Genomic DNA, 25,861 nt, shown 5'->3' with positions numbered 1-25,861 from the left:
AGATCGGATGCTATGATCTTTGTTTTTTGAATGTTGAGTTTTAAACCAGATTTTTCACTCTCCTCTTTCACTTTCATGAAGAGGCTCTTCAGTTCTTCGCTTTCTGCCATAAGGATGGTGTCATCTGCCTCTCTGAGGTTATTGATATTTCTCCCAGCAATCTTGATTTCAGCTTGTGCTTCATCCAGTCTGGCATTTCTCATTATGTACTCTGCATATAAGTTAAATAAGCAAGGTGACAATATACACCCTTGACGTACTCCTTTCCCAATTTGGAACCAGTCCATTGTTCCACATCTGGTTCTAACTGTTGCTTCTTGACCTGCATACAGACTCCTCAGGAGGCAGGTCAGGTGGTCTGGTATTCCCATCTCTTGAAGAATTTTCCAGTTTGTTATAATCCACACAGTCAAAGGCTTGAGCGTAGTCAATGAAGCAGATATTTTTCTGGGATTCTCTTGCTTTTTCTATGATCCAACAGATGTTGGCAATTTGATCTCTGGTTGTGCCTTTTCTAAATTCAGCTTGAGCATCTGGAAGTTCTCAGTTCATGTACTACTGAAGCCTATCTTGGAGGATTTTGTGCAAGACTTTGCCAGCGTGTTAGATGAGTGCAACTGTGTGGTAGTTTGAACATTCTTTGGGGTTAGAATGAAAACTGGCCTTTTCCAGTCCTGTGGCCACTGCTGGGTTTTCCAAATTTGCTGGCATACTGAGTGCAGCACTTTAACAGCATCATTTTTTAGGGTTTGAAATAACTCAGCTAGAATTTCATCACCTCCATAAGCTTTGTTCGTAGTGATACTTCCTTATTCTTAAACTTCATAGAAATAAAATTATATAAAAATGTTCTCTTTTGTACTGACTTCTTTTGTTTACCCACGCTATTCTTGTATTAATTGTTGTGCTATATTCCACTCTACAAATGCATAAGAATCTCTTTTTTCTACTGCTGATAACCTTTGTAATGTTTCTAATTAGGGGCTATTACGGATAAAATTGCTATGTACATTCTTAAGACACGTCCTTTGTTAGACACACACTCCCTTCTCTCAGTATCTATCTAGGATTGGGACTGCTAAATCATGAATGGGCAATATGTTAAGCTAATTCGTCTTGAGTGATGTAGTATTAACACGGCTTTCTTCAAAGTCCACTGACTTATATAAACCAAAAAAAATGAGTGCCCCATATAAACCAAAAAAAATGAGTGCCCCATATAAACCAAAAAAAATGAGTGCCACTCTTTGGTTAGCACCTATGCAGATGCTATTTTCTCTCTCCTGACATCACTCTGAAACTTCTGAGTGTCATGCATGGTCCAGGCCACATATTTGTACAAGATATTTGCTTGTGTGACCCTGTGCATATTACAGTGTTTTTAGTTTCAGGTTTTACCTTAAACACTGACTTTAAAATAGTTTGTAATTCTAAGACTTGTTGGTTGAAAATTACACAAATCTATCTGCCAAGAGGATATTTACTTACAGGTGATTCTATTACAAAATGTACTTTCCACTGAAATTTTTTGGATCATGGATGCCCCTGCCAAAGTCTTCCTACTTAGAGTTAACTGAGAAAACATAGTCAAGTCTATTCTGTCAACAAAGTTATAATTTCCAATTCTCAGCCACAGACTATCATTACATTAACCTCTCAGAAAACAATAAATTGAATGAAAAGCTTACATACTAGTACAAAATTTAAACAGTTAATAATGAGAGTATATATAATGCAAATTCCCTTAATTTTTCTTGGTTAAGCACTTATACAAAGTAAGAGACGAAAGTTTATCTTTATGCAAAGTTGAGCAATGACAAACAAAACTTTAAGGTGGAATGATAATCTCAGTAACAAAAATAAATCAAAGTATTTATTAAAAACCTCTTACCAAATACTCTTTCATCGTTGATATTTTTAATGCAGAACCACAGGCCTGCTGGGAAGGTACACACAAGAATATGTAGATCAAAGAAGAAAGATACCCAAGTCGTAGGTTGATGCTCAGACACTGATGCAATAATTGGAATGTGTATTTTTGCATACCTGGTATTAAAGAAGTTAACATTTTTTAAAATTAAATGATAAAACAGCAGCTCCTTTTAGGTAAATAAACTTTCTTGGATTGTACTAATAGATAAGGTTCCCATCTCTCCCTCTTCTTGTTTAAAAATACATTCCAATGTTACCTGCTATAGTGGATATAAATCTGACACACATTGGTAAATCCAAAAATCAACATACTTCCCCCTAAAATTAGAATTATCTAAGGACAGTTATAAAAGTGTTGGCTCTGACTTCTAACACAAAAATCCTTGCTCAAATAGAAATTTCTTTTGCACTTATTCTGATGCTGTAAAGAGCAATACTGCATAGGAACCTGGAATGTTAGGTCCATGAATCAAGGCAAACTAGAAGTGGTCAAACAGGAGATGGCAAGAGTGAACATTGACATTTTTTGAATCAGTGAACTAAAATGGACTGGAATGGTGAATTTAATGCAAATAAACATTATATATACTACTGTCAGCAAGAATCCCTAAGAAGAAATGGAGTAGCCATCATAGTCAACAAGAGAGTCCAAAAACGCCATACTTGGATGCAATCTCAAAAACGACAGAATGATCTGTTTGTTTCCAAGGCAAACCATTCAACATCACAGTAATCCAAGTCTATATGCCCTGACCAGTAATGCTGAAAAAGCTGAAGTTGAATAGTTCTATGAAGACCTACAAAACCTTCTAGAACTAACAGCAAAAAACGATGTCCTATTCATTACAGGGGACTGGAATGCCAAAGCAGGAAGTCAAGAAATACTTGGAGTAACAGGCAAATTTGGCCTTGGAGTACAGAATGAAGCAGGGCAAAGGCTAATAGAGCTTTGCCAAGAGAATGCACTGGTCATAGCAAACACCCTCTTCCAACAACACAAGAGAAGACTCTACACATGAACATCACCAGATACTCAATACTGAAATCAGATTGATAACATTCTTTGCAGCCAAAGATGGAGAAGCTCTATACAGTCAGCAAAAACAAGACCAAAAGCTGCCCGTGGCTCAGATCATGAGCTCCTTATTGCCTAATTCAAACTTAAAATGAAGAAAGTAGGGAAAATCACTAGACCATTCAGGTATGATCTAAATCAAATCCCTTACGCTTATACACTGGAAGTGACAAATAAATTCAAGGGGTTAGATCTGATAGACAAGAGTGCCTGAAGAACTATGGACAGAGGTTCGTGACATCACATAGGAGGCAGTGATCAAGATCATACCCAAGAAAAAGAAATGCAAAATGGTTGTCTGAGGAGGACTTACAAAGAGCTATGAAAAGAAGTGAAAGGCAAAGAAGAAAAGAAAAGATATACCCATTTGAATTCAGAGTTCCAAAGAATAGCAGGGAGAGATAGGAAAGACTTCCTCAGTGATAGAAGAAAACAACACAATGGGAAAGACTAGAAATCTCTTCAACAAGATCAGAGATACTAAGGGAACTTTTCATGCAAGAATGGGCACAATAAAGGACAGAAATGGTATGGACCTAACAGAAGCAGAAGATATTAAGGACATATGGCAAGAATACACAGAAGAATCATACAAAAAAGATCTTCATGACCCAGATAATCATGATGGTGTGATCTCTCACCTAGAGTCAGACATCCTGGAATGTTAAGTCAAGTGGTCCTTAAGAAGCATTACTACGAACAAAGCTAGTGGAGGTGATGGAATTCCAGTTGAGCTATTTCAAATCCTAAAAGATGATGCTGTGAAAGTGCTGCACTCAATATGCCAGCAAATTTGGAAAACTCAGCAGTGGCCATGGGACTGGAAAAAGTCAGTTTTCATTCCAATCCTCAAGAAAGGCAACGCCAAAGAATGCTCAAACTACCACACAATTGCACTCATCTCACATGCTAGCAAAGTAATGCTCAAATTTCTCCAAGCCAGGCCTCAACAGTATGTGAACCATGAACTTCCAGATGTTCAAGCTGGATTTAGAAAAGGCAGAGGAACTAGAGATCAAATTGTCAACATCCTTTGGATCATCAAAAAAGCAAAAAGAATTCCAAATAGGGAAAGGAGTATGTCAAGGCTGTATATTGTCACCCTGCTTTTTTAACTTATATGCAGAGTACATCATGAGAAACGCTGGGCTGGATGAACCACAAGCTGGAATCAAGATTGCTGGGAGAAATATCACTAACCTCAGATATGCAGATGACAGCACTCTTATGGCAAAAGAACTAAAGAGCCTCTTGATGAAAGTGAAAGAGGAAGTGAAAAAGTTGACTTAAAACTCAAGATTCATAAAACTAAGATCATGGCATCTGGTCTCGTCACTTCATGGCAAACAGATGGGGAAACAGTGGAAACAGAGTCAGACTTTATTTTTGGGAGCTCCAAAATCACTGCAGATGGTGACTGCAGCCATGAAATTAAAAGACGCTTGCTCCTTGGATGAAAAGTTATGACCAACTTAGCATATTAAAAAGCAGAGACATCATTTTGCCAACTAAGGTCTGTCTAGTCAAAACTATGGTTTTTTCCAGTAGTTCTGTATAGAAGTGAGAGTTGGATTATAAAGAAAGCTGAGCACCAAAGAACGATGCTTCTGAACTCTGGTGTTAGAGAAGACTCTTGAGAGTTCCTTGGAGTGCAAGGAGATCCAACCAGTCCATCCAAAAGGAAATCAGTCCTGAATATTTATTGGAAGGACTGATGCTGAAGCAGAAACTGTAATACTTTGGCCACCTGATGGGAAGAGCTGACTCACTGGAAAAGACCCTGATGCTGGGTAAGATTGAAGCCAGGTGGAGAAGGGGACGACAGAGGATGAGATGGTTGGATGGCATCACCGACTCAATGGACTTGAGTTTGAGTAAACTCTGGGAGTTGGTGATGGACAGGGAAGCCTGCGTGCTGTAGTCCATGGGGTCACAAAGAGTTGGACACAACTGAGGGAATGAACTGAACAAGCACTTCCTAGGTTTGCACCATTGAGTTCGACTACCTTTTGGATGTGTGACTAGCAGAATAACTCATCCAATAAGATATCCTATTGTGACAATATCTTTCTTAACACGGAGATGGCACAGAGGTGGTTGGTGAGAGACATGAAAAGGACAGGACAGATTTTCTCTGAAATATCCTAAGATTCCAAAGTGGGCAAGTAAAGTTTGAAAACAACAGTAAGTATGACTAATAAAATTTTAACCTAGAATTTTTAACCTAGTCAGAATTAACTGACTTCTACAACTGGGGTTTTTCCCTCAAACTCTCTGGTGATGCAAAGGCTTATCTTTGGGAGTATGTGTCTGTTAAGTTTCAGCCATCCATACATCATTTGCTTATGCCCTTTAATTAGGCTTGGGTAGGGGCCTTTTTGGTATTATATCAAAGGGCAGGCATATTCAATAAAATGTGGTATGTTTTTTATTGGGCCACACGGGGTAACAAAAAAGACAGAACAGCAGAATCAAGGGAGAAAGGTCAATTATCACCAAGAGATATTTTCTTATCCTTAGGAAAACATTTTTAGTTAAAAAAAAAAGTACTGAGCTAATGTTAAAACTATTTTTTTTAATTAACTCATCTCATAAAAGCACTCTTAAAAAACTCAACAGATATCCTCTAGTATATCTGATGGTTAAATAACACCAAGAAACTTAGATAAAATTAAATTTTTTCTCATATCTACAGCATCCTTAAGGGTTAAAAATTGAATATTACTAACAGATGGAAACTTTGAATACATTGGTAAAAACAAACAAAAAAAATCAATCATTAAAATGGCACGTGTTACCTGAAATGTTTTAATAAACAAAAAGGAGTTGCCCATGAAGAACAGAAATATGACTTACATATCAAACTACCAGTGAATTCCAAACGGATATTATAACAAAGACAAAATACAACGTTTACTAAACTGGTATGTGCTAAATATTTTAGAATGTTGCCCGGTATTGACAGAGATATTAACAATAAAGAAGACAAAAGAATATTTAAATAACATGAGGGCACATAACTTATCTGCACTTACCCAGTGTCCCACAATGAGTAAAACCTGCCACTCCATGGTGCAATGTAACCTTGGAAGGAAAAATGCAAAGTAAATTTATTGGCTGTTTCATTGTTTTTATTGGTTTTATGTTTACTGATTATTTGAACTAATTTTAAGCTAATGGTAAAAAAACTGCCTTAAAAAAAAAAATAGGTTACACTGTATTTCACACAGCTGGTCATCAGATAAAATAAAGTTAGTAATAGTAGTGTTAGTCACTCAGTCATGTCCAACTCTTTGTGATCCTATGGATCCTTTGTGATCCTCTGTCCATGGAATTCTCCAGGCAAGAATACTGGAGTGGGTTGCCATTCCCTTCTCCAGGGGGTGCTCTCTGACTCAGGGATCGAACCCAGGTCTTCTGCATTGCTGGCAGGTTCTTCACTGTCTGGGCCTTAGGGATCAAATTAAAAAGATACCCATGGACATTACATTTCCAAAGAAATAGAACAAGCTGACTGATAACACTGTTGACAGCTTTCTGATTCTTTTAAACCTCTAATTGACTAATAAAATAAAGATATTAAGATAGTACTGGATAATTTTAAAAAGTGAGAGGTGTCCAGTAGGCCTAATTTAGATCAATTACAAAGGTGATTTTAAACATTTGTGCCTTTTACTCCTGTCAATTAATTCTTCATGATTTTACGAGCTAAACTGGTTCATTAATTTGACATACCTTCAGAAAGAATTTGATTTGTTTCTAGGACTGGTAAAGTCAGGAAAAGAAAGTAACTTAGAATTCAGAAGCTGACTGAAAACTGATCTGGTTGGCTGTTTAGAAGCAGGAGAGAGAGTATATATACACTAGGGAGGGTAAACCTATGCCATTAACACCAGAAACTTAGAATTTTATACATTTTGGGCCTAATCATCTATCAAGAGAAGGATGCTTGAATGTGGATTTAGCAGAACCTGAAGCAACAAAGATATTGTTTAAAAAAAGAAGGAAATCTGTAGTGCTGTTCAGATTTTAGAACCTTTGACTTATTATTTTCATAATGTTTAAAAGAAAACAATAGCTGACCTACTAGGATAAATGGAACATGTATAAAATTTGCAAAAGAATTTACTTTTTGCAATGACCTAGAGACAAGGTTCACATCTGACAGGTGATGGCACCTACCTGTATAAGTCAAATAGATGACACTAAGGAACACAGCACCTGCGGCTAGTGACACACCCAAAAAGAACAGTGTTTGGAACTCTTGTTTTGTTAACCGGTCTCTCAGATACTGCAAGAAAGCGTAAGCTTGCAGCAATGCAAAGACACCTAATTAAAGAGAAGGTTCATATAAGTAATCAATGAAGCATTTTTCCAAGAACATTGAGAAACATTTATTTGGAAGACTATTAGAATATCCTGTACAATTCAGTGATCTGACATTTCTTTTGTCAAATGACAGGTAACCACTTAATACATTTAAAAATTTCTGTTACATATTTTTTTTTCTAATACATGAACAGAGAGGCCTGGAGTGCTGCAGTCCTTGGGGACATGACTTAGCGACTGAACAACAATATATGGTTACTGTTCATAGCTGGGGTGGGTGTGTGTGGTTCAAGATTCTCACTGAAAATCTGATGATAAAAGCTATGGACCATCATCATCTCAGAAAGTTAAAAATGCCGATATTTATAAAATGCTACGAACAAAATGACTACCCACAGATTTTCTATGGGTCATGGACCTTGTGTGGAAATCTCTGATAAAGTTTTATTCACAGATCTCTCATTATATCTTGTTATCTGTGACCCAGATTAACAATGGCAAAATGCTCTGCTTTAGGGAGAATTATGTGACTTTATAATCAATATAAAAGCCCTTAATTCTAGTTAGTAGGGATGGATAAAATATTTTAGTGAGATGTAAAGGACATAAAAATGAAATGTTCCATTCCACCTAAATTTGGCAAAATGACAACTCAGTAGTATAGTAACCCAGTATACAGATACATTACTATTTAATATTTGTTTATACAAAGCAAATGTTATTTAGTGTTGGCAAAAAAGGATGCTTTAACCTTCTCAAAACAGCCATACCTGGGAAGACAGGCACTTTCAGAAGCCCAATATCAGAAAGTCTCAATAAATTCTCCTGTCATATTTTACAGTGGTGATATTCATATTTTACAGTGGTGATGTTTCAGAACTAATACAATGAAAATTAGAAACAACAACAAAGCCCCAAAAGAACCCTCCATTCCACTGAAGATCAGTCAGTCATACATTCATGGATTCTTTAGAAGAAAGAACATAAATATTTTTCCTACCTGCAGCTGCCATGTGTTCACTTGTTCTGATTGGCTGGAATCCCACAAAAGGTATCTGCATGGATAATATCAGGCCCACAATATAGAAAGTGCTATATGCTGTAAAGACAAAATAGGAAACAAGGACAATTCACCATTACCATTAAGTACTTCAAACATAAATATATACATGATTCATATATTTTTTTTAACTGAAAAAGTTTTAACTGCACTTATTTTAATAGAATTTTGAAGTGACTATTCTATTTGATACATACTGGATGATTAATCAATCATACATTATAAAACATATAATTCTTTTCTGCCATTTTAAAAAAGTATTATTTTAAGAAGACTGGTGCTGTTTTCTTCTTCTGAAAATGGAATCAAATTTTTCCATTCTATCATTAACAATTGTTGACATGACCCAAGAAGCATGTAAACACCATTCCTATTAGCATTAACACAAAGTATGCATGACCAAATGAAAGCTTATCATCATCCTATATGAGTAGCTTGCAGTCTCAAAAGCTTTTAAGTACTTACAACCTTTTCATAATCTTTTTGTACAGTACGTTACCAGTTTTAACAAACTTTATGTCCATCTACTAGGTTTTCTATGATTAAAGAACAAAAGAACTAAGTACACAGAGGTCAAGTCATAAAACAGACTAGTTACAAATTTATTAGGATCTAATAAAGGAAACGTATTTGCTTTCTGCACTGAATATACTATGTAGTATTCTTGGTTTATATCAACCTAAGTGTACAGGCAAATTGGGGAGTGGTTACAGCTTGTATAAAGGATTTGTTTTTGCATTAAGGTATTCACATATCATTACAGTGAAGTATTTGGAATAGTCGTAAATAAAAATTAATTTGAAAGAAAGTTAAAACTCTTCTGAAATAAGTAAGTGTGAAAAATATTCCATTTATAAAGCTTATTATACACATCACCTCGTGAAGGCTAGTCAATATTTAGTGCTTGGCAAATAAAGTACTCTACTAGGAAAAAAGACTGCAAGAGAACGGCTCAGCAGAAGTATCTGTATGCTCCACACTGTACAGCAGAGCGTACACTTCCCTTCACCCAGCTCAGCTGAGAAAGAACACTCATTCACTTGGGTTTCTTTTAACAGTGAGTAAGCGTTCTTTCTCAGCTGAGCTGGGTGAAGGGAAGTGTATGCTGTGCTGTACAGTGTCTGATCACGGATGACCACAGTATTAGGAAAAGGCTAAGAAGCTTAAGTGAATGTAATAGGAAGGACCAATGTATAAAGCTTCCAAGCTAACAGAGAGCTGGCTGTCGAGAGGATCCCGAGGAACAAACTCATCCAACAATGTACTTTCCAGACACATTAGTGTTGGACTAGATATGTGAACGCAAATGCAATAAAAGTATGAACAAGAAATTCTATGTCACATATATTTGAACTGCCAACCATTTTGGTTGATGGTGTTCAAATACCAGTATGTTTCTCTTACAAATCAGTCTGTGTAGATTCCCAAAGAGTCAAGGAGGCAGAATTAGGGGAAAAAAATGGGAACATGGTCATTTTGTGACCTTGAAGAACTGTTGTTGTTATTCAGTCACTAAGTCCTGTCCAACTCTTTGTGACTCCATGGACTACAATGTGCCAGGCTTCCCTGTTCTTCACTGTCTTCTGAAGTTTGCTCAAATTCATGTCCATTGAGTTGGTGAAGCTATTCAACCATCTCTCCCTCTGCTGCCCTCTTCTCCTTTTGCCTTCAATCTTTCCCAGCATCAGGGTCTTTTCCAATGAGTTGGCTCTTCACAACAAGTGGCAAAATTATTATCCGTCCCTCCAACGAATATTCAGGATTGATTTTCTTTAAGGATTGACTGTTTGCTCTCCTTGCAGTCCAAGGGACTCGCAAGAGTCTTCTCCAACACCAAAATTCAAAAGCATCAATTCTTTGGTGCTCAGCTTTCTTTATGGTCCAACTCTCACACCCACACATGACTACTGGAAAAACCATAGCTTTGACTAGACAGACTTTTGTCAGCAAAGTGGTATCTCTGCTTTTTAATACACTGTGTAGGTTTGTCATAGCTTTCCTTCCAAAGAACAAGTGTCTTTCATTTCATGGCTGCAGTCACTATCCACAGTGATTTTGAAGCCCAAGAAAATCTGTTACTGTTTCCACTTTTCCAGGTATATGCAAAAAGAGACTAAATCTGCTAATACTCTCATTTCAGTGGTTTGATGCAGCTACACAGGCATTCACTGCCATTAGGTAAAGAAAACTCTTTATAAAGAAGTGGTACACTAGAGTTCAAGTTAATAAAAAAAGTGATGGAGATGGGTTCAAGAAAAAGAAACTCAATCTCAAGAAACATAAAAAAGGCCAGGTGGGACTTTAACTTGCAAACACATTACTTTGTAAATATGAGTTAGTGTCAAACAAATCTCAACTAACAGAAACAGACAAGTTCTCAACAATATTTTACCTACAAATATTCCTCTATCCAAACTAATCTCATTTATACCTGCTTATGTGCACTGATGATTCAAAGCTAATAAACGTGATGTATGCAATAATCCGCCGATAACCGTTTTCTTTTAAGAGAACTTGGTTCATGTCTTCCCTATTTTTATCTTTTTTGGATCAGTGATAATGAGCTGTTTACATAGAGGGATGTATGCTCTTCTACTTCATAGTACTCTTTAACACACAAATATTTCCATTGTTAAAGGCCCCAAATGGAGTCAACAGTGCTGAAATTCAAGATTCAATACCGAATCCTAACTGCAGTCACAACCTTCCCCAGGAATACTATTCTACTAGGTCAGCATGGAAAGTTCTGTCAGCACAAATGAGGTAATTCTTTCTAACTCCCACTGCCCAAAGAAAGAGGAGGGAATCTGCCACAAAGACCCTTTCTCTCCCCATAGGTAGGTTACCTAGGCCTGAAAGGCTCTTTTGGTTACGGATTCCTTGTCTTGCCTATAAAAATCTTTCCCTTACTGTGGTTTTTTGGAGCTCCTTTCTACTTGGCTACATTAGTGATGCTGTCCAACTTATGAATCATTAATAAAGCCAATTAGATACTTAAAATTCACTCAGCTGAATTTTGTTTAAAAAAATTCCAAGTTCATCTTGCTTAATACTGCCCTTCTTCTTGAACCTGTAAAATTAGACACACATCACCATACCTCATTTTAAATCCCATTTACAAACCCATGTTTTAAAACACAGAAAATAAGAATTAGAAATACGTATTAAGAAACAGTGAAACTGGAAGAAATAGTGAAGTAACCCTTAATTCTTAAACATAAACCATTCTCCAATGCAAAATGAAAACATGTTTTTCTTGAGTCTTTGTACTATGTTTAAAAATTATCTCTTTAATTCATTCAAATATTAAGTTATGGCCTATTGTGGTCAAGACATTCTAAAAATACAATCCGACCTTCTGAGAATCAGATATCCAGTTTGGAAAATCAAAGACGTAAACAAATTACCGCAATACAATGGAGCAAGTACATGCGACATTGGTGGAAAAAAACCCTGGCTCTGTAAGAGCCAGGCGAGAGGACGGCGAGAGCTCTGCTTCTTGACCTGGACATTGAAGAGACACATAATACCACCTGAACCATTCTCTGACATTCTCAGAACCCTCAACAGCACACTCACAGAGCAATCATTCTCCACCAGTTCTTCCTCCACACTCTGAAACTTGATCAAACTGTGCTCTACATCTTCACAACCTTCTATCCATCTATCTTAACCTACTTTCTTTTTACCCTTTAAACCAGAAGAATAAAGCTCTCTTTCCATCAAAGCAGTGAGTTCTAAGAAAACAAACAAGACCAAGAGTGTGGTAAATCATTACATCATGACAATGTTACCACACTGCCATCCTGTGGAAGTATAGTTACTGGCAATTTACTCCTGCAGATCAAACTTCCAATGTGTTAGAATTCCCCTCCAATTATCATTAGGAAGATATATACAAAGTCTGTTAGCTTATTTTTAAACAAAGAAAATCTCTTTAATTTGGGACAAATAGTAATCTTCTAAAACAGAATCTAAACATCTTTTCACTTTTACAGTACTTTTTCTCCCCCAAGGGTATTGGGTGGGACTAGATTGATACAGAAAAGAACCAAACCACTGTTCTTGGCTTAAGGTGCACAAATGAGCTGGTCTGTAAAATAAAAGGCACCAAAAGGCCTGATTCGAGTACCAGAGAAATGCCCAGTTTTAATACAAGCTCTTGCTGTTCCCCAAAGTAGCCTTTAAGTACTTTCTTTCTCCCTGACAAAGCATCACAACTTAAGTTGACAGCACCCTTCATGCTTTTAAAGTACTACTGTACATCCCTTTATGTAAATAAAGTTAGAAAAGGTTTTGTGAATATTATATTCCAGTTAACTCTAATCTACCATGAAATCACCTTAGCATTCGCTCTATCTCCTGGGTGATATTTAATGGAAAGGGCTGGCAAAACACTCCTTTCCCGTTTCTTCTCTCTCAACCACAACAGCACTAACCAAAAGAAATAGAAAATACTTGAAAACTCAACCAGTTTTGCTTTATTATTAATAAATATGATTAAAGGCTTATAAGACTGTTGAAATCTGATTAATAAAGATATTTTACTGCTTGATTACTATGAATGCTGATAAATAAAAGGAGTGAAAGATGGGAAGAAACATACATGATATTATAGCTTATAAGACCCTCCCCCCTCCCCCGCAAAAAAAAGACAAACAAAAACCCTCCACAGATTCTTCTTGACCAGCAGACAGAAATATAATGACTAACTTAACAGACACACAAGAGAAAAAATAATTTTTCTTTCTCAAGGATGTTGTTCATTATAAATTGTACTGAATGACTCTTTTAAACTACTATTTTATAAGCTCTATTTGTAAAAGTAGGAAGAAGTGACTTGTGCAAAACATTTGAATGGAGACACAATGACAATTTTTAAAAATAGCAAATATACCTAGTACTGATACTTAAAATAAAGCCAAGCACAGGATAGCAGAAAGAACAACGAAGAAATATAATTTAAAAGTGTAAAATGATGCTCCTTGGTAACTTCTAGAGCTAAATAGAAATGAGGAGGGTAGGGAAGTTAGACTTTGCTAATCTAACTTCACTTCCTTTAGCTCTTCTTCCTCTTCCTGATTCAGGGGCATTTCACAAAGGTCTATCCCTCAATCGTCTCCCTAACTCTGTTTTCCTGACCATCACATTTTTAGGGCGCTACATTTTTAAAATTAAACAAAGAAACTCTCAGTTCTTCCCCATCACCACTTGATTTAAAAATGTTTTTTCCTTATACTGTTCCAAAACAAAAAGCTCGGAGTTATTGTTTAACCCATCATCTTCTTTTCTGGATTCCAATGCTGGCTTACAGTGTTTTCTGGGTAATGAGATATATATCAACATATTTCCACAGTAAGGTATTTATTTATATGGTAGGCAACACAGTTACAGTGATTTTTTGCATTACAGAGTATGGAGCCAAACTATCTACATTTAGGCTTCAGCTCCATTACTAGCTATATGATCCTGAGCAAATTATGTCTTCTCTTGTTTAAAGGACCTATCCTCAAGGCAAGGTTATAAACAGTAAATGAGTTCAATACATGCAAAGAACAGTTCATGGTGTATAAGAACCACCTGATACATACATATGTACTATTTCAGTGGTGATTGTTATCAAGTATGCTGAAGTGGGTATAAACCTAATTAGCAGATAATAATTTTTTTTTAAACTGATATAATACATACTAAAAAAACCCCACCCCTTTAAAATGTACCACTGAGTGGTTATTATAGTCACAAAGTTGTGTGACTATCACCACTATGATTATAGAACACTTCTCCCCACCCCTTCCAAGAAGAAAGCCTGTATCTATAAGCTGTCACTCTAGTCCCCAAACCCTTGGCAATCTCTAAACCAACTTTCTGTCTCTAACCTGCTTGCTGTCTTTATGGATTTGCCACCTCTGGACATTTTATACAGAAAGAATCCTACAATATATGGCCTTTTGTGTCTGGTTTATTGTATTTAGCACAGTGTTTTCAAGGTTCATGATGTAGCACATATCACCTTTATTCCTTTTCACTGCTGAACAACATTCCACTGTATGGATACACCACACTTTATCCATTCATCAGTTGATGGACATTGGGTTGTCTTCAGTTTTTGGCTATTATGAATAACAAATGCTGCTACGAACATTAAAAGTTTCTGTGTAAGTATAGAATTTTCAATTCTCTTGGGTATATACCAAGGAGTGGATTTGTGGGTCACAGTAACTTTATCATTAAGTTTTTGTAAACTGCCAAACTACTATGTTTTTTAATCAAGTAAACGACTTTATTATTTTTGTTAGTTTTCCAGTATTGTTATAAAAGAATTATATTACTGTATTATAAAGACACTGGTTTCAGATGACAACTTCTCTGTGATTAATACAACCTATAAAAATTCTGTCTCTATCATAGACAGTGAGTTCTAAGATTCAAGACACCATCTATTACTAAGCATTTTATTCTAAAGATGTGTTCTAAAACCTGCAGAGCAAATTAAAATGTTGCAGAGAAAACACTCAGTCTACACTATGGTCTGAATGTTTATACTAAACCCAATGCCCAAGGAAAGGGTATTAGGAGGCAGCCTTTGGGAAGTGATTAAGTAATGAGGTCACCAGGGAACAAGTACCCTTTTAAAAGAGGCCCCGGAGAGCTGGCTCATTCCTTCTACCATGTGGGGACAAAGAAGGTATCAAGCTAAGAAACAGAAAAAGAGCCCTCAGAAGAATGTGAGCATTCTGGTGCCTTGATTTTAGACTTTCTAGCTTCCAAATTGAGAAATAAATTTCTCTTGTTTATAAACTATCCAGTCGGTGGCATTTTTGTTATAGCAGCTTGAATGGACTAAGATAGCGTGCTGCATATTATTCAGAAAGGGTTTTCAAAGGCTTATTAAACTGTTAAGGATGCTCAGTCTCTTTCAGGGAGTAAGGTGAATTAGAATAGTGTGTATATGTGTGTATATATAGTGCAATAGTGTGTTTATAGTGTGTATATCATTTTCCCAAATAAAAAAAAAAAAAAGACTGATAAATATTAAGTCAAGACTTATTTCTGCAAAAACTAAACAAACTCATTAAGGTAAAGTTGATGATAACACACTTTGGTGAAAATGCCTAACCCTCCTTATTAATATAAAAAAGCAAAACATTGTAAAATTAGCTTTATTACTCATGGGTAATACCAACCAAACAGAAATGTCTGACAATGAAAGAATGTATACGAAACACCTCTTAGGAGTTGACAGATATCAGAAGTCAAATCACTTACCTATGTAGACTCTTTTGCTGTATCTCTGCATCAGTAACAACACAAATACATGCAGTGGAATAAGGTTGATAATAAACACATAACCACCCCAAGCAGAGACCTATGAGTAAAGAAATGCTAAGTTAAATAATTTACATATTTGCTTCTTAAAGTAGATAAATTCTGCCATAAAAGTCTAAACACAGAGTAAACACTAGGATTTTCAGCAATTTTGAGATGCTTCAAAATAAACTGTTTTGTCTATTACATACAAATAACCTACTTTTAAAAAATTTTTTATTGATAATTAAAACAACACAATCCCATAAATTCAATACACTTTTCTATATCCACTAGCTGCTGCTGCTAAGTCACTTCAGTCGTGTCCGACTCTGTGCGACCCCATAGACGGCAGCCCACCAGGCTCCCCCGTCCCTGGGATTCTCCAGGCAAAAACACTGGAGTGGGCTGCCACTTCCTTCTCCACTATATCCACTAGGGGAATGGTCAAATTAAATTAAGCTTACTAAGAACACTGAGAACAGTTTGTGAATTGGCAATAAAAAGACTCACAGAGACAGAGACTTTAGAATACATAAACTTTTAAAAGCAAAAAACCCTTTGCTCGCCCCCATTTTTTATGGTAAATACATTGCAAGAGACTTCACAGAGAGTAAGAACAACAGATGTTAACATCAGTCAACACCTCAACTAAAAGGAATACTCAGATGATCTGTATATGCTTTGTGATCCTCAAGATAAAAGGTGGTACCTTGGGTATAAATTTCTTCCTACTAATGGATACAAACCAGGATCCCAGTTTAATGTTTAGCCTGTATCACAAAGCTAGAAAAATTCTATTTATCAGACAACTGAGTACGTTCTGGTCTAAATTAATAAAGATCCTAAAGATTATGCTTATTCCAAACCAACAGAATTTATTATTTTTTTAAGAACATTCAATTCAATAACAATAATAAGGTCTGTCAAGATCAAAGTTCTTACATGTGCTCTAATAATGAAAAGCTTGATAGAACCATTTGAATCAACAGTCACCTTAGGAGACTATATGTTAACATACATTATAACAATGCTATCTATCCCTGTCTAAAATATTTCAGAACCACTTATATAAGAAATTGCTTTTTGTTTACAATTCATACAACAACATCAGTTTACTGCTTCAGTCATGTGCTATTTTCTCACCAAAGACAACATTCCTCTGGTTGAGCTTCAGTTCTACGGGAAGGACTTCTGGTTATTTCTAAAATTTAAGTCTAAACTTAAAAGACAGTTATTGCTGTTACTGAGCACAACATGCCTAGGACACATTAATTAGGCACATAATATGTCCTAACCTTTAACGACTTTAAAAGGGGCATGGATAATTTGGAAACACAAATTCCATGACATTTGTTTAACAACCAAAAAAAAAAATTACCTAAGATTATCATTTATTTTCAGCATAAGAAAACTATATAGGCTGTGGTGTGAAAAGAAAGGCAGGAGATTAAAGAGGTGATACTGAATTCCAATCTTAAGTAACCTGTCGAAAAAATTATACAGGTAGTACACAGGTTAACCCAGAGAATGTGACCATTATTTACAAAAAGTTGTACATCTGAAAGAAAAGTTTCTGTTTTCACTTGCTGCAAATATTATGTTTGAGAGGTTGAGTATTAGTCCTCCATCACCCGTAAAGTAGAAGTCCATACAAGACCCTGAAGACAGGAGTAGGGAAGAAAGTGGTAGTAAGCAAAGAGAATGCATTAAATAAAAAGGAAGTGGAGAACTGCCCTAGCTGAGAAGAGAAGGCACTGGTCTAGTTGCCAAAGACTCAGACCTCGTGTATTCAGTTTCAAGTATGAAATCTTACCATATAGAAATACGACAAGCAGCAGCACATCGTCCAAAAAACTGACCCAGTTTTTACAGATTTTACCTAAAAAACAAACAAGCAACTGATATATAAAACTGTTTATAAATGTTCCTGTTGATTGAAAAAAGGTTAAGTGTTTAGTAAACTTGTATTATAAAAAGTGAAAGCTATTCTTTAAAAAGGGTAATGAGGTTACACAGATACTTAGATCCACTTATTAACATGGGACAGTAGTCAGACATTTTAGGAGTAGCTTCCTTTTTTTTTTTTTAAGTTATGTAGTTTTTAGTAAAAAGAATCATATCAAAAGGAACAATGTATATTTTTCCATTTTTTCTATTTTCTATCTTAAAATGATTAATATCAACAAATTAAGATTTTGAACTAAAGAATAAATTTGTTTAGTAACTCCAAATTTTTATATGGCAGGTTTGCTTAGACCTAACACCTTAATCTGTGGTTTTTCTTCATCTGAATGTGATCATCTATATATCATAGTATTAATTATGAACATTCATTTTTGAAAACTAATTCAGCTAGATATTTTAAGACACCACAATCAACATCTTCATTAAGTTTATATTCTTAAATTTCTAGAAGACCTAATGTCAGTAAAATTCTCAATACTCTCAAGTGGAAAGACAACGTTCTGTAACAAAGGTTTAAGAAGTTGACAAATGTCTATGGCCTAAAAAGAAACTAATCAAAGAGTTTATATGTTCGTCTGAAAGAGCAAAATACATCAGCACCCTCAGAAACAGAATTTAAAATTTTAAAAGCATAAGCTCTGAATACTTATGCCAAGAGCAATGGGTCATCTTTAAGATGAATCAAGTGAGTGTCCTAAAGAAATGATAGACCTAAGGCCCATTATAAGCAATCCTGTATTAAGAGCTATCTTTATGTCCTGATAAGAAGGAAGTTCAACTTAACAGTATTATACAGAAGTAATTTCAAGGAATTCTTTATTTTCAAAATGGTCTTCTATTAGTACATTAAAACAAACCACAGGTGACATCAATCTTTGAGGAAATTTTAACAAAAAATGAAGGGAAAGAGGAAGAAAAGAGAAAACATTCCTATTTCACAGCACTTAGAGCTGCCTGAGACTTATTTCTAATAGACTATGATACACTGCTCGGAATTCAATGTTACAGTGCAAGTGTATGCCAAAATATACTCTGATCTCCTCCCCCAAACCATGCCAACTTTGAAAAGGTTTCCCTTTGGACAGGGTAAAATAACATGGGTCCTATTCTAAAATATGAGTGGGCAGGGAATATATTAAAATATTAAAAAATTTTTAAGTGAGAAAATTACAATCTAGAAGTTTGTTTTACAACTTTATTTACTGAAAGCCACTGAACTGTGTAATTTGAAAGACCATATTTTACAGTATTGTAAATTACTTCTCAAAAAAAGTTTGTGCAGTGAAGTTAAAATAGTGCATAAAGGGAAACTGCTTATATTAGAAGTGTATGAGTGCTCAGCTGTGTCTGAATCTTTGCAGCCCTATGGACTACAGCCCACCAGGCTTCTCTATCTGTGGGATTTTCCAGGCAAGAACACTGGAGTGGGCTGCCATTTCCACTTCCCAACCCAGGGATCAAACCCAGATCTCCTGAGTCTCCTGCACTGGCAGGTAGATTCTTTAGCACTGAACCACTACCTGGGAAGATTCCTTACATTAGAAGAGATGATCTCAAATGACTAATATAATGATCTAGAAAAATTAAAGCAAAAACTGAGAAATAATAAAAAGAGATACCATGTTCTTAGATGACTCTCAGAAGTATTATGCTGCATGAAGTAAGTCAGACATAAAGGGCCACCCCAAACTGTTTATTTCTATAACATGGCATTCCAGAAAAGAAACTCCCAGAGATAATATAGACAGAAATCAGATCTGTAATTCCAAGTAATACAATTTAAGGACAAGGCTGATTACAAAGGCAGAGGAAGAAACTTAAAATCCCACAACTATAGGATGCAATATGGTGAGAAGTACAGTTCTAAGTACTATTCTATCTGCATTAGTTCTATTTTTGGTGATAGTAACAATGGAAACAAACATGTACTCATCTTTCTGTGTTCCTACAATGTTCTGTACCTTTAAATGAATTAGCTAGGAAAAGGAGTACATCAAGGCTGTATATTGTCACCCTGCTTATCTAACTTATATGCAGAGTACCTCATGAGAAACGCTGGGCTAGATGAACCACAAGCTGGAATCAAGACTGCTGGGAGAAATATCAACAACCTCAGATATGCAGATGACACCACCCTTATGGCAGAAAGTGAAGAAGAACTAAAGAGCCTCTTGATGAAAGTGAAAGAGGAGAGTGAAAAAGTTGGCTTAAAGCTCAACATTCAGAAAACTAAGACCATGGCATCTGGCCCCATCACTTCAGGGCAAATAGATGGGGAAACAGTGGAAACAGTGGCTGACTTTATTTTTTGGGACTCCAAAATCACTGCAGATGGTGATTGCAGCCATGAAATTAAAAGACACTTGCTCCTTGGAAGGAAAGTTCCAACCTAGATAGCATATTAAAAAGCAGAGACATTACGTTGTCAAGAAAGGTCCATCTAGTCAAGGCTATGATTTTTCCAGTAGTCATGTATGGATGTGAGAGTTGGATTATAAAGAAAGCTGAGTGCTGAAGAATTGATACTTTTGAACTGTGGTGTTGGAGAAGACACTTGAGTCTCTTGGACTGCAAGGAGATCCAACCAGTCCATCCTAAAGGAGATCACTCCTGGGTGCTCATTGGAAGGACTGATGTTGAAGCTCAAATTCCAATACTTTGGCTACCTGATGCGGAGGGCTGACTCATTTGAAAAGACCCTGATGCTGGGCAGGAGGAGAAGGGGATGACAGAGGATGAGATGGTTGGATGGCATCATCGACACAATGGACATGGGTTTGGGTGGACTCTGGGAATTGGCGATGGACAGGGAGGCCTGGCATGTTGCAGTTCATGGGGTCACAGAGAGTCAGACACGACTGAGCGACTGAACTGAACTGAAACCATATGAGGTTTTTTTTTTTTTTTTTACTTTGCATCAGGATTTCATTTTTGCTTTATATCCATTACAGTGTTTGAAACCTAAAGAAATAAATTTCCTCCTCAAATGTGGATATGTATGTAAGTATCACTTGTCTTTCATTTTATAACTGATGAAATAGACATGCAGGAGGTTTAAACAACTCCGAGTGATAGAACTAGAATTCAAAGAAAGAGGAAGAAGATCCAAGAAAAACAAACACTGAAACAAACTATATTTGAAACTATAATCAAAGACAGCTTTCCAGAAATAAAAATTAACAATATACTGTGTTGAAAGGGTTTACCATTACCAGGAGTATCAACTTGGCGACATTTCTTAGGAAATCTATTAGATTTCAATGCTTTATAGGTAAAAGCTCATTATTTCTTCAGAAAAAAAAAAAAAAAGATGTTTCTTATCAAACACATAAAATTAGGTTAACAATAAGAAGCAAAATGATGATAGTACAACAATTTCAAAAATTTCAAGTAAAGAGCAAATGACCTACACCTTTCTATCTAGCCAAACTCTCACATATGAGACTAGTGATACCATGTATAAAAAAATGTGTAAATAACATTAAAATACAAAATACTATATATTAGTATATAAAATATATTACATACTTAATATATAATGCATAACAAAAGCCATATATGAAAACTACACTGAATATACTCAATGGTGAAAGACAGAAGTTTTTCCTCTATGACCAGGAAGAAGACGAGGATGCCTACTATCACCAACTCTATTAAACACAGCACTTAAGGCCTACCCAAAGCAATCAGACAAGAAAAATAAATAAAAGGAATCCAAACTGGTTGGAAAGAAGTAAAATCACCCTTGTTCACAGATATGTTCTCATATGGAGAAAGTCCCTTCCACAAAACCTGCCAGAGCTAACAAATGAACTCAGCAGAACAGCAAGATACAAGTCAACACAGGAAAAATAAACAAACCCCACTGCATTTCTATATACTAACAAATAGAAATGCAAGAAGGATATTATAAAAAATTTCCAATAGCATCAAAAAGAATAAAATTAATGAATTAAAAGAATTGTATGATGAAAAGTGTAAAACACTGTTAAAAGAAAATAGAAATGGAAACACCCCATGATTATTCATGGACTGGAGGATGACAATACTAGCAAAGTAATCTACAGAGTCAATGTAATCCATATCAAAATCAGATGCTTTTTTCCTTGCAGAAGTAAAAAGCCCACCCTAAAATTCATATGGAATCTCAAGGGACCCCTAGTAGCCAGAGGAATCCTGAAAAAGAACAGAGGACAAACACCCCCTGATTTTAAAACTTACTACACAGCTAAAGTAATTAGTATGGTGTTGGCATGAAGACATGTATATACTGATAGGTCAATGGAACAAAATAAAACACTCACAAACAGACTTTTGTATATATGGTCAAATGGTTTTCAATAAGGGTGCCAAGTCTTTTCAATGGGGAACCACAGTCCCTTCAGAACAGTGCTGAGCAAACTCGACATCAATGTGCAAAATAATGAAGTTGGATGCTTACCTGCATATACAAAACCTAACTCAAACAGACCTAAATGTTAAACCTAAAACTGTAAAACTTTTAGAAGAAGCTACAGGGCAACAGCTTCATGACATGGGATCTGGCAGTACTCTCTTGGATAAGACACCAAAGGCACAGAAATAAAAAATCACAGACAAACTGGCCTTCATGAAAAATTCAGTTATTTGGTGACTCAAAAGGCAAGATCAACAGAGTGAAAAAGGCAAACTATAGAATGGGAGAAAACATTTGCAAATCATGTATCTTATAAGGGATTAATATTTAAAATGTTTCGAGAACTCCTAAAACTCATCAATCCAAAACCAAACAATCCAATTCAAAAATGGGCAAGGAACTTGAGTAAACATTTCTCCAAAGATACACAAATGGCCATTAACCACATGAAAAGATGCTCAACATCACTGATTAGAAAAATGCAAATCAAAACTATAATGGGTTATTACCTCAAACCCATTAAGTAACAAAACAAACAACGTGTTCATGTGGATGTGAAGAAATGAAAACTGTATGTCCTGTTAGTAGGAATGTAAAATAGTACAGTTGCTACAGAAAATATGGTGGTTTCTCAAAAAATTGCAATAGAACTAACACATGATCTAGCAATTTCACTTCTGGGTATATACCCAAAAGAACTGAAAGCAAGGTCTTTAAGAGATATTTGTATACCCATGTTAGCTAAAACATGGAAGCAACCAGTGTCCACTGACAAATGAATGGATAAACAAAAGGTGGTATATAGATACAATGGAATATTATTTTTAGCCATAAAAAAGGAAATTCTGACATATGCCACAGCATGGATGAACCTCGAGGACATTAGGGTAAGTGAAATAAGCCAGTCACAAAGAGACAAAAACTATGATTCCACTTATAGGAAATACTTAAGAGCTGTCAAAATCATAGAGACAGAAAGTAGAATGGTGGTGCGTCAGGGGCTGGGGAAAGTTAAAATGGGCAGTTATGGAAAATGATAGTGATGGATGGTGGTGACAACTGTATAACATTATGAATCTACTGAAGGCTAAACACTACTGAACTCTACATTTACAAATAGTTAAGACGGTGTATTTTATGTTACATATATTTTACCACAATTTAAAAAAACACACAAAAAACCCAAAGCAACAACCATGAGATACCAGTTCATACCAATAGTCAAGTAAAACAAACAAAAAAAAACTAAGGGGAAAAAAAAAGTTTTGGTGAGGATCAGGAGAAATTAAAATCCTCATATACTACCAGTGGAAATGTAAAAGGGGGAAACCACTACGGGAAATAGTCTGGCAATTCCCCCAATTCCACTCTTATGTATATATGGAAGAGAAATGAAAATATGTCCACACAAAAATGAGTACACAAATGTCACTGGCAGTATTACCCATAATAGTTAATACTTGAAAACAATTCAATGTCTATAAGCTATTGGATTTTAAACATGTGGTATATATACAATGGGTTGAAAGGGAAATTGTTACTCGCTCAATTGTGTCCAATTCTTTTGAGACCCCATGAACTGTAGCCCGCCAGGCTCCTCTGTCCATGGGATTCTCCAGGCAAGAATAGTGGCGTGGGTTACCATTCCCTTCTCCAGAGGATCTTCCCAACCTGGGGATCAAACCCAGGTCTCCTGTATTGGAGGCAGATTCTTTACAATCTGAGCCATCAGGGAAGCCATACAACACAATTCAATGGGTTATTCAGCCACAAAAAAAGAAATACTAATACATGTCAAAAATACCAAAGATTATGCTAAGTGAATGAATTTTTTATGTGGATTTTACCTACATGAAATGTCCAGAATAATAAGTTTTCAAACAGAAATTAAATTAATGGAACTAATAAGGAATGGCGAGGTTCAAGATTTCCTTAGGGGGTATAAAATGTTCTGCAAGTAAACAGAGGATACTAAAAGCCACTGAATTGTACACTTTAGAATTGCTGAAAGTGAATTTATGTCATGAATTTTGTCTCAATTTCTTAAATTTTTAAATGATGAAAGGTAATTAACATGCCAGTTAAGGCACTACTGCAATGGTTCAGACTCATGCTATTTTTAAAAGAATATAAAAAATAAAAAAACCATTTGAACAGTAACACTTTTGCATTTCATAAAAGCATGAAAAAATTTTAAACTATGACAAAATGCAAATGACAGTAATACCTTGGTGATGGTTTCTATACATTAGTTTTCTATGTTTTTAAATTCCCAACAAATAGAATATATTATTTTAAAAATTTATTACAAAAGGTTTCAAACATATAGAAGAGTAGAGAATAACAGCCATCCAGCCTTCCAAATGCAAATAAAACATATTTACTCTGGATGATTTTATTTAAAAAAAGTTTTTAACAGACACAGCTGAGCCTCCCCCCCTTCATACTTCCTTCCTCAGTATCACTCACCCATACTCAAGAGTAACCACTATCATAAAGTTGGTATATATGATGGATAAATGCCATATTTTTATACTTTGATTATAAATAAGTATAAACTGACAATATACAATATAGTCTGTACTATTTAAAATTACTGTATGTATTCTACCTCAATTTATTTTTCCACTTGGCATTATACTATCAAGATCCAGCCATACATATTGTCAAAATATATACTTAATATATAAGTTAAATACTACATATTAGTTAAAAGACCTCAAAAGGTATAGCATACATGTAATGGAAGTACCAGGAGAGGAGAGAAAGGAAAAGAATATTTGAAACAATAACTACTGATAATTTCCCCTAAATAAAGTCAGAAACCAAATTACAGATTCAGAAAGCTCAAATGTTAAGCAATAAATGCCAAAAGAACCAACCACACCGAGGCATATCTTTTTCAAACTACAGAAAATCAATGATAACGAAGAAACCCTAAAAGAAGCCAGAGGTAAAGACACCTTAACTCTAGAAGGACAAGGATAACAATCACATGACTTCTCTTCAGAAATCATGCAAGGAAGACAAGATTAGAGTGAAATATGTAAGAACTGAGGAAAGGAAAGAAAAAACAAACAATCTAGAAATTTGGGCCTGGTGAAATTATCCTTCAAGACTTTCTCAGATAAATGAAAATTGAGGAAATTTGTTGACAGTAGACTTGTCTTGCAATAAATGCTAGAAGTTCTTTAACAAGAAGGAAAACAACATAGATCTGAATCTAAAGAAAGGAACAGCATCAAAGTCAGAATAAGTGAAGGGAAATTAAAAACTTTTAGTTTTCTTATTCTTAGTTGATTCAACAGATAAGTTTATTGAAAATAATAATACCAACAATGTAATCTATTATGTATGTATTACATATGAATGTAATGACAGTAATGATACAAGGGACTAAAGGGAGGAATTAGGATTATTTTGTTACTATAAAGTACTCACAGTGCCCATAAAGTGGTACATGTAGAGTTCAGATATATTGCAGGTTTAGTTCCAGACCACTACAATAAACTGAATATTGTAGTAAAGCCAGTGATACAAATTTGTTTCCCGGGGCATATAAAAGATACGTTTACACTAAGCTAGAGTCTATTATGAGTTGCTGTTCAGTTGCTAAGTCACGTTTCTTTTGCGATACCATGTACTGTAGCCTGCCAGGCTCCTCTGTCCATGGGATTTCCCACACAAGAATACTGGAGTGGGTTGCCATTTCCTTCTCCAGGGGAACTTCCTGACCCAGGGATCGAACCTGCAACTCCTGCACTGGCAGGTGGATTCTTTAGCACTGAGCCAC

General features: G+C 35.6%; 1 protein-coding gene across 1 annotated transcript in view; it reads right to left on the bottom strand.

Annotated features, from left to right (window-relative positions):
* Nucleotides 1-25,861, bottom strand: part of STT3B (STT3 oligosaccharyltransferase complex catalytic subunit B) — a 102,618-nt gene that overhangs the window by 15,790 nt on the left and 60,967 nt on the right. The window contains exons 4-9 of the mRNA XM_070455302.1: nucleotides 17,521-17,586; nucleotides 15,666-15,765; nucleotides 8,337-8,435; nucleotides 7,190-7,336; nucleotides 6,043-6,091; nucleotides 1,892-2,046 (exon numbers count right to left, since the gene is read on the bottom strand). Of these exons, the coding sequence (XP_070311403.1) occupies nucleotides 1,892-2,046; nucleotides 6,043-6,091; nucleotides 7,190-7,336; nucleotides 8,337-8,435; nucleotides 15,666-15,765; nucleotides 17,521-17,586 (616 nt within the window). The remainder of the gene's footprint in view (nucleotides 1-1,891; nucleotides 2,047-6,042; nucleotides 6,092-7,189; nucleotides 7,337-8,336; nucleotides 8,436-15,665; nucleotides 15,766-17,520; nucleotides 17,587-25,861) is intronic.

Source organism: Odocoileus virginianus, chromosome 26, assembly GCF_023699985.2.
Source record: "Odocoileus virginianus isolate 20LAN1187 ecotype Illinois chromosome 26, Ovbor_1.2, whole genome shotgun sequence".
Taxonomy (NCBI): Eukaryota; Metazoa; Chordata; class Mammalia; order Artiodactyla; family Cervidae; genus Odocoileus; species Odocoileus virginianus.
The sequence above is the reverse complement of the archived record's forward strand: the minus strand, read 5'-3'. Positions and strand labels throughout refer to the sequence as shown.